This window comes from Apodemus sylvaticus, chromosome 5 (genome assembly GCF_947179515.1).
Source record: "Apodemus sylvaticus chromosome 5, mApoSyl1.1, whole genome shotgun sequence".
NCBI lineage: Eukaryota > Metazoa > Chordata > Mammalia > Rodentia > Muridae > Apodemus > Apodemus sylvaticus.
In genome coordinates this window covers 143966618-143976483 of record NC_067476.1, presented here as the reverse complement: position 1 = coordinate 143976483, position 9866 = coordinate 143966618, and the positions used below count along the sequence as shown (strand labels likewise).

General features: G+C 45.0%; 1 protein-coding gene across 4 annotated transcripts in view; it reads right to left on the bottom strand.

Annotated features, from left to right (window-relative positions):
* Positions 1-2204: 2204 nt before the first annotated feature.
* The window catches only part of Ralgapb (Ral GTPase activating protein non-catalytic subunit beta), a 90622-nt gene continuing 82960 nt past the window's right edge, over positions 2205-9866 (bottom strand). For 3 of the 4 annotated variants that reach the window (XM_052184155.1, XM_052184156.1, XM_052184157.1), the window contains 4 exons: positions 8670-8778; positions 8142-8220; positions 6552-6700; positions 2205-5841 (listed from right to left, as the gene is read on the bottom strand). In XM_052184155.1, the coding sequence (XP_052040115.1) occupies positions 5648-5841; positions 6552-6700; positions 8142-8220; positions 8670-8778 (531 nt within the window). In that variant the 3' untranslated portion in view covers positions 2205-5647. Of the gene's footprint in view, positions 5842-6551; positions 6701-8141; positions 8221-8669; positions 8779-9866 lie in introns of those variants that run through there. The other variant, XM_052184158.1, reaches the window with a different exon arrangement.

The following is a 9866-nucleotide window of genomic DNA, read 5'->3' as shown; positions in this document are numbered from 1 at the left end:
TCAGGTCATTCACTGTGCATCCATTTAAAACTTTAGCACACTGATTTACTTTGAAGTTTCCCCACTTGTCCTTATTAGGAAGTCTTAGTGAGGGACTTCTAAAGCTTGCCCTCTTATCTCAGCGGGCAGGGCAAGACAAATGCCAACCCCACTCACCTTGCCTGTTAGTCATCCACCCAAGTATTTACTAAAACGTGTGGCAGGAAGTCAGCACTGGGGATCAGTTTAAGTCTGTAACGTAGATGGGCTGGTACACAAGCTTCAAAGGATGGACGGGGCAGGGAGGTACAATAAACACGCCTGTAGGGCATGTGGACTGAGCTACAAGACAAGCAGAACAAGTGAGATGGGGCATGCTCAAACACCGGGAATCTCAGAGGTGTGAGCTGCCCGCTCCCTGCCTCTAGTGCTTGCTCTGGACGCGTAACCACAATCCTCAACTGAGAGGACCACAGGCGGCCAGTCATACAGCAGCATCTAGAATACCTCTCCATGCTAAGGAGGTATCTCAATAGCCTTGGCCTTCAGCCAATGACCTTCCCCCTTCCTGGACATTCTCATGCCCTTCCCCAAAATTATAGAATCCCTCATTCACCCTGAATAAAACATATTTGTTCACATAAAGAAACATGAACAAGCTAAGATCATCTCAGAGAGCTGCTTCATTAGACATCTCCACCGGAAAGGCCTTCACCTAAGAGCCATGACACACTCGCTCCCAACTGGATCAGATCCTGTTCAGATAGGGCAGCTCTCCCCTTCAGGTCTGGCTGTGCAGTGGTGATCACTCCGAAAGGGAGATGCCCTCTACCTCACCCCACCCTGTTCCTGACTTCCTCTCCTAGCAGCACCCAGGTACCCAGAAAGAGGAAATTGGGACCACAGCATTCATTTCAGACCCCCTTCTCCTTCCAGCTGTGAGCCGATGCCCCAAGAGAAATGCAATTGCCCCCACCCCCAACTTTGCCCTGCCTGTGAATTGGTGAACAGAGGCAGAACCTGGGACCCTCAATGAACTCGGGTACCTACATGCCAGTTCCAAGGCTCATCCTCATCTACAGAGGCTACACCCCCGAGTGCATCAGGACTGAGGGGAGGCAGGCCGGACTTGGGAGAACACAGCAACTCACAGCTGAAAAGCACAGGGTAAAGCTCTAGTGAGGAAAGCTCATGTATGAAGTTGGGCATTAGGGACGGAGTCATGGGGGAAAGGCAACCAGGCCAAGTAAGGGGAGAAGAGCTGAAACTTGACTTGGTGGTTTATGGGGAATTTCAGCCTCACTAGATGGATCCACAGGAGGGGTCTGGGTACACAGTATTCAAACATGTATCAAAGAGCAGTACACAGGCAGGGTGTGGTCAATACAGGCTGGGATTTCTAGGTGCTGGGTCAGAAATGGAAAAATTTGAATATATTTTTGGCTATGAATCCTTCCCAAACTCCAAAATGAGATCATCAAAGTAACTTCTTTGGCCAACGGGCCTGTCTGGAGGTCCTGTGGTTGGCAAGCAGAGCTAGTGTAAGAAAAATGCAGAAAGCGGTTCTGTGTGCCAGGCAGTTCAGACACGGCAGGAGAGCAGCTCGTGGGTTGGGTGCCACACTGGAGGGCTGGCTCATGCTTTCCCGTTTCCAAGGTTCACCAGCCCACCACCTATGCCCCAGGCTTGTGGCCCCAACATGTTCCCTGTAGAATCTTCTGCAGCCAACCTATGAAAAGGGACAGCGAGGGCATGGGATGACATCCGTGCCTTCCCTTCCTGGAAATGTCTACCCCAGGACTTGCTCACACCCCAAGTGTGGCCCTTGTGTATTAATGCTCCATGCTCCTGTAAGGATTACAAGATCATGTATTTTTCTCTTAAATAAGTTAGCTCACTTTTGAATATTTCAGTAAAACTAAAAAGCCAGAATGAAAACCTAGATCAGTTCAAATTGAGCAGACTCTCCTGGAGAGTATGACTTGAGACCCCTGCAGGAGCCAGGCCTGTTAACCAACCAGGAGCCAGCCCCACAGCCTCTAACCAAAAGCACACACCAAGTTATTAGATAAGAAGCTCCTTAAAATTTAATTGACTGCGTGTAGTACATTCAATATCCCGTGGGTTTCTTGTGGACAAAGGACAGGCATAAATACGAACAGCTCTGCACCTTCTTCCCAGGCTGACACAGATCCAACAGAGGCAGCAAGGGACACAGGCACACCTTCATATTTACATCTCCTTTACTTTACAAGTCAGTGGCAGAAATATTTACAGAAAATACAATAGGAAAAAGATCCCATCTTGGCAATATACCGAAATTCATACAAATTGTAAATATGGTTTCGAGCAAATAATGATGCTTAGTTTTTAGCCACAACCGCCAAGCCCTTCAGAGGAGGAAGATGCCTTGGTCACTGTGGGAACAAGGAACTTGATTTGCTTCAACAAATAGGTATTGGGCGCCTACTGTATGCAAGGCACTGTGGAATCCCAAATTATACCTTCTCCCTCACCATTAAAAAAGCCTGTGTGAAGAACGAGGGTGGCTACTGGGAGCAAACCCTGTGCAGTGGTGCATGGCTCGGCCAGCAGTCGGATCAGCAGTTCCCTGTCCAGGTGGACCCCTCAAGAAGAGGGGCTGCCAGGAAGTGCTAGAACAGATGGGCGGATGCTAATGGTCGGCACAGAAGATCTGGCCTGAACAGGCTTTAAATGTTCAAGGACAGCTACTTCCAAGAGAGTGCCACAGAGCCTCCAAGGCAGTTGCTACCAGCTACCCAGTTGTACCCAAGGCTGACTATGTGTGGGAAGTTGCACTTTTTAAACAGGAATAAACATTCGGAAACCTCATCACTGTAACGGTCAGCCTACAGAACCTGGTTCTTTCCTAGCTCATAAATAGGGGAGCCAGTCTTCTAGACTGTCCTACTACCTGTGGGTCAGATACCGAGAGGGCCGGCCAAACTGCAGGTCTATTTTAAGTGAGTCCAGAGATGGCGCTAACCTAAGATCAAGGTGCTGGAAGGGGAGATGCTTGTGTGCACATGTATGTACACATCAGTATGGCTGGGGAGGACTGCCCTACCATTTAACTATTCTTTTCAAGGGGCCAAAGGCCAGGAAGGACTAAGGAAGAAATCCTAGACAAGAGGGAAAGGTGGCTGTGAGGACTGAAGATGTCAAGAGCCCTGTTTCTGGTGTTCCCCGGCCAAAGCAGAAACCCCACCCCCACCCTCAAAAATGAACAGAGTGGGCCACCTGCCTAAATACGCTTGGGAAATGGTTTCCTGCTTGAAGGTGCCTGGGTATCCAAGTACAGCAACTGAATAATTTAAGCCATAGTCCAGACTGGTCCCAGTTCCCCCCAAAGTGTCTGAACCTGTGGTTGCAAATTTATCAAGTGAACTACTGAGATGATTGTTAGGTCCTAAGTATACTCCTCTGACACAATTCTGTTCCAAGTGATCTGAGTGCAGGCAGGAGGCACTCAGGGAGCAGGATTCCAAACCCCTCGGCAGAGGCCCCAGGCTCTGCTTCCCAGTCTTTTGTTGAGTAGATGGTGTGTGGAGCAGGAGTAACCAGGGAAGGGGTGTATTCCAAGTTCTGCTGGCTATGCACACCAGGACTTCTGTCTTTGCGGGGGAGGGGGGGGCTTTTTCCTTGGGGAAACACTGCATGCCCCAAAATACAACTGCATCTGCCATGGCTGTTCTCTTACCAAAATAATCAGAATTACAGAGTTATCAAAAATCAGAGTCAACTGAAGGGGAAAGGCCAGTAAGCCCACCACAACATACATAACCCATATGTTATTTTTCTGATATAATTTTTAAAAACATCCAAACAAGGTTTTCAGAAGAATCACACTAAGGAAGTGCATCCTTATCAGTTATTTGTACCCTCTGGAATGTCAGAAGTTGCAAGTGTACGTATAAATTCTTTGCTCACCTTTGATAGAACAAGAACCCACTCTGCCCATGAAGGGTCAAATCTGGAAGCATCTTAGATATTCAATTTCACCTAGTCTTGCTGAGTTACTAGAATATTTTTAGGGTAAAACTCACTAATTTTTACCATTCCCCACCTCAGCGTATTACCTGGAAACATTAGATTATTGCCTGACTCAAAGGGAATCAAAGACAAACGGCTCAAACGGAAACTGGACTCACAGGGGAGAAAAAGACAAGCAAGATGGGGGTGAGCTGGGGGGGGGGGATGTCTGTACCTGAGCTGAGGGGAAAAAAAGGGTGGTGGCAAACTTCAGGCCAAGGACTGCTACAGCCACGGTTCTTACTCCCAGACGGCAGAGCACACATGCCCAGAATGGAGGCACCTGCACAGGAGAGCCGGCCCAACACTGCCCCTGATATCCTAGAAAAGAAATAACCCTCAAACCCAACAGTGGAATCCTGATTTACGCTTTAACGACAACAGAGGGCCAGTGAGAACACCCCCATTCAAGTGTGATTATTTCTCTTTGGACTATGTATGTCACTTGTAAGACAAAACAATCTTACTGAAGGAGAACATAAAAACAGGTACATACTGAGCACTGTAACAGGAGTCCTTCTAAAACAGTTTGGTTTTGGCCACCTCCTAAGCTTTGTCCCTGGCAGAAAAGCAGCAGTGAGGTGACAGAAATATTCCAGAGCCCTGGTGGTGGCCTGTGCCTTCATCTGGCTAAGGCCAGAAAGCACACAGCACCACCACCTAAGGCGGTGGCACTGAGTTCTGTGGACTGTGGGCTAGGTGCTCTCTAAGGAGCTGAGTGCGACGACGCTACTTCCTGAGCCACAAATTAGAACCCTTCAGCAACTACTGCGGCTTGCAGTTTGGTCCTGAAATCAATGATGGATGAAGCCAAATACTTCTGAGCCACTGCTATGAACTCACATTTCTTGGTATTTAATGAAGGAGCCATGCCTGACCTATCTATCGCCTGTCCAGTAAACTGAACAGCAATGGAGAGGGGAGGCGCTGCTCTCTCTCACAGCTTTTACCCACAAACATGACTAGCATACCCTTCAGAGAACACAGCGGGGCCTCCATGCCTGCTTAGCCATGGGACAGGGCTCCACAGCGATGAGAGGGACACCTTGTTAAATATGGAGAGAAAATAGGAAATATTTTAATGTCAGACTTCTTATCTGAACAAAACTCATTTATGTTTCACCCTGTCAGTGTGACAGGGGTGACAAATGGATTCACACGAGACAACACTGCAGCCTTTCCTTCTCCACAGTGTCAACTTGAGCCTAAAAAGTTCTGGAAGATTCTGAGACAGATTTTAATTTTGAATACACCCTCCTAAAAAGCGAGGTATAAAACTATCTTCAGTTTCTAACTTGCAAACTTGTTGACACTATCAATGCATGTATTTAACTGATGCATAAAAGCCTTTTTCTTCAAAAGGCTAGTATTTTACTAAAATTGTCACTTTTAAAAGAAAGTTTATGGCTAAAATGCTTGTTGTTATTTTCAGCAGGAGTGTGACGGTGCAGGGTCCCTTCACTGGAGAGCTGGGCTTCAAGCCAGTGGCTTCACATCGTTCTTCTGGTGAGCCAACAGAGAGCTCTTGGGAGTGATTAGCTTTGATTTTTACAGAACTGTCTTGCTTTGATGTTAGAGCCCACTCTGGAGTTCACTGACCTAGACGAACTACCTTCTAAGAACTGCAGTTCTTGAGTCCAACCTCCTGGAAAAGGGCAGTATAGAACTCTGGCTCCAACTGCTTGTTCCGATACTTGTTGACAATGTCAGTGATTTTCTGTTTCCGACGGACATGTGGTGGGCTGTAGGAATCGCTCTCCAGTCTCTTTCTTCTACAAATGTTTATTACTGTCTGTCTCACCAGAAAGCCTTAAAAACAGAGGTCAGAATAACTGTTAATAAGCTGCCAGATGAACTGTGTTCACAAGACCCATTTCCCGAGGACTCTAATTCTTCCACTGCAATCCTCTAATTTCCCACCTCAGAAACAAACAAGACACCAAGATAAAATTACAGAGACATTAGCGTGAGACCAGAGTCAAGCCTGCTCTCAAAGAGCCCTGTCCTCTGCTCCACAACAACTGTTACCTCTTCTAATCCTGGCAGGTAGTGAAGGCCCATTTCTATCACTAGATTAAAGCTTAAACGGATGGCAGGCAATACAACACCCACCCCTTCTTAAAGGCAGTAAGCATGTGCAGGCACTAGGATGCAATAAGACCATTTCCTTACTTTTACTTACTTGAGCTTTAACAAAGTCTTAAACAAAGAAGGCAAGCAGTAGTGTACTCACCGACATCCTATGCTTCAGTGGATGGCTACCCACACCCATACAGGGAGCCCCATTTAAATCAGGTGGGACACACACACACCATGAAAGAAGGTTGTCAGGGCTTCAGTAGTATGGAGAGAATGAGGAAAGGTACTATGAGGTGAAAAGGATTGAAATTCCTTAAATACATGTATGAGACTGTCAAAGAATAAAAATTAAAAGTGAGGGGGAAAAAGAAGAAAGCAAGGGACCTAGCCCTTCAGCACCCACAAGGGACCTAGCCCTTCAGCACCCACAAAGCCCTTACCAAGTGCTCGCCGGCTGACTATCATCCCATCAACCAGAGGTATGACCATGTTAAATTTTCCAGTGGCTCCTTGGATTTTTATCCGGAACAATCCAGTGTTTAAAGGGTGAATGAAGATTACTGGGACTTCTTTTTCAAGAGTTGTAGATCTTAGAAAAGATAAGGTTTTTTAGTCCAGACACACAAAAATCTTTCCTATGCAGTACAAGAGCAAATACCAGGGTCTGGGGACCTGTTGTCAGCAAAGTTTGAACAGTGTGCTCAGAATATTCTTCCTGGGAACCCACACTGCTGCAGCTGGAACCACTAGTCATTAGTACTTATTCCTGGAGTTAAGCTTTTTAGATAACCAAGAGAGTCTGAAAAATTATTCTTAGGCAACCACTTCTAAGATGTGGGGTAGAATGGCCAGGCAATTTTATATTACAGAGGACTAACATCTGGCGGCCAACTACGGGATTTTTGTTCAGTCCCGTGCTTCAGGAGCAGAAGTGTGGAGCAGAGTCCAAGCAGGAATGTGAAAGCCCAAGGTGGGAATTCTATATAGGATTTTTTTCTCAAGACAGGGGTTGGGATAAACCTTAGAAATAGCATGCTAAGAGAATAAAGTCATCATGCACAAGGAGACAAATTCTACAAAGTAGCATTTATCTAAAGAGTAGAAAATAAAGTCAGAGTACACAGTGCTTAAAGACAAAATAGAGAGGTTTTTATTAGAATAAAAGATTTCAGTTGTACAGAGTAAGTCCTAGATGTCAACTGTCCACTGTACTGAGTAAAGCTATACTGTACTATATAATTAAAAGCCTGAGGGCAGAGCAAGTAGTAGTAGTAGAAGTAGTAGTAGTAGTAGTGGTAGTAGTAGTAGTGGTAGTAGTAGTAGGGTGAAGAGATGGCTCAGTGGTTAAGAGCACTAACTGCTCCTCCAGAGGTCCTGAATTCAATTCCCAGCAACCAAATGGCTCACAACCATCGTAATAGGATCCAATGCCCTCTTGCCCTCTTCTGGTGTGTCTGAACAGCTATAGTGTGTATATACATAAAATAAATAATAAAACTTAAAATAAAAATAATAATAGTAAAATGATAGCTACATGGGTGGCAGGCATCTGAGAGTCTCACTATGGTGGTTTTTTTTTCCTCTCTCCATGATCCTGAGAAGACTGAGACAGATTGGGAGACCAGTGCAACATCTATCAGCTCTACCTACTACTCTATCAAACACTCAACATGGAAATAAGGGCCACAATAAGCATGCCATCTTGCTAGCCCTTTGACTCTTTATTTAAAAATTGTATTTAGCTTATTTTTATTCATATCCGTGTACACATGAGCAAATGTATGACTGGTGTTTTCAGAGGTCAGAGGAAGGAGTTGGATCCCCTGGAACTGAATGTACAGGTAGCTGTGAGCCACCATGTGGGGGTCTGGGAACACAGCCTGGATCGTCTGCAAGAGTAAGTGTTCTTAACCACTGAGCCATCTCTCCAGCTCCAGGTTCGTTACTTTTTGTCTTTAAGTACTGTTCATTCTAAATCTTTTATTAAGCTGTAACCATGCTGATAACCCCAGGCAAGTAAGAGAATATACCTCAGAGAAGTGCTACTATTTGCAGTAGTCTCCACACCAGTGCTGATCTCTGTCATCAGATCTGAGAGCGGAAAGTTTTCTGGAAGAAAACAGTTCAGTTACTACCACTCAGGTTCCCACATTCACACAAGTCCACAGTCTGTGCTGTACCACAATGCAGAATCCTATGGCTCCCTACATAGAAGACAATCTTCTTTTACAACATGCTTTGGACAAGCTCACCTATAGCAGAAGGCTTTTGGAGAATTTGATCTGTGACTGTGAGGGCTTGGTCACAAGTGGCCATGACACTTTTTCATGAACTCTGAGATGGACCGGGTTCTAGGCTGAGGTTCTAACATTGTTCACACAAAAACCCTAAGAAACTGGTCCACGGCAGAACTTACAACATGCTACATAAGACTGAATGGAAGCTGGGGTATGGGCCCTGGCTATGACGTCAAGCCTCTGCACCTACCCTTCTCAGACACTGAGAAGTCACTGTCACCTTATCATCTTGCTCAGAAAAACCCTTTCCCCAGAGAGTACCTATATCATCGTAGCGTTCCACCCAGACTACAGCTACTCTTGTCTCAGGTCCGAGCGGGGGCACAGGCCGACCCTGCGGCAGCTTCTTCATCCTGGAACTGGGGCTGAGCTACATGAAGAGAAGAGCAAAAAAAGGGGGCGGGGTTGGTTGTTGGTTGGTTGGTTTTGTTTTTAAAAGCTACCTGATCGGACATTTATCAAGATGATTAGTGATGTGTTTTATGTCACCAAAGTCACTTTGGGAAGAAAGTGTGAAATAAATTTGCCAAAACAGCTCTTCTTCAGTATCTTTGCTCAGAAGCTTGAAATACCACCACTTTGGGGATCTTAGCCTCTAAAATGCAACCCTGACAAGTTATTCCCAGCTTCTAGATGAGGTGTTCCTGTAGTAATCTATACCTAATTGTCCTCATGTTGTCTGCAAAAAGACAAGAGTTCACTGGTCTTTAGAGAAAGCTCATACACACTTTTGTCTTTTCAGCCATTCAACTGGCTTATTTTTATTTTTTTATTTTTTTGGATTTGGTTTTTTTCGAGACAGGGTTTCTCTGTACAGCCCTGGCTGTCCTGGAACTCACTCTGTAGACCAGGTTGGCCTCGAACTCAGAAATCCGCCTGCCTCTGCCTCCCAGAGTGCTGGGATTACAGGTGTACGCCACTGCTGCCTGGCTCTAACTGGCTTATTTTTAATGAACTATTTTTGGTATGTGTCTTTAAATCATTATATAAGGGTGTGTTTATTATTATGCTTAACAACTTATAGTACATAAATTTCACTATTTAATCATTCTTCAGTTAATGGCCATTGGGATCTTTTACTTTTTAAATATATGCTCAAACAGTGCTGCAATAAACATCTTTGTTCCTATTTATTTAAAAAATTGAAGACATATATCTTTGATGTTGACCACACACCAGATCATCCCCTCCTTCCTCTCATCTTCCATATTCTCTCCACTTCTGTTTGCCCCTTTGTTGCTCTACATAATTTCACTTCTACATTTTTATATATGCATACATAATGCTATGACTATTCAAATTCTAGAACCCACAAAAAAGACAATCTGTTTTTCTGAACTGGCCTTTTTTAGTTGCATCTGTTTTGTTTTGTTTTGTGTTTTTTTTTTTTTTTGAAAAAGACTTATTATCTGTCTACATATCTGTATGTGCCTATGTGTCTGTATATGCGCATGTGTA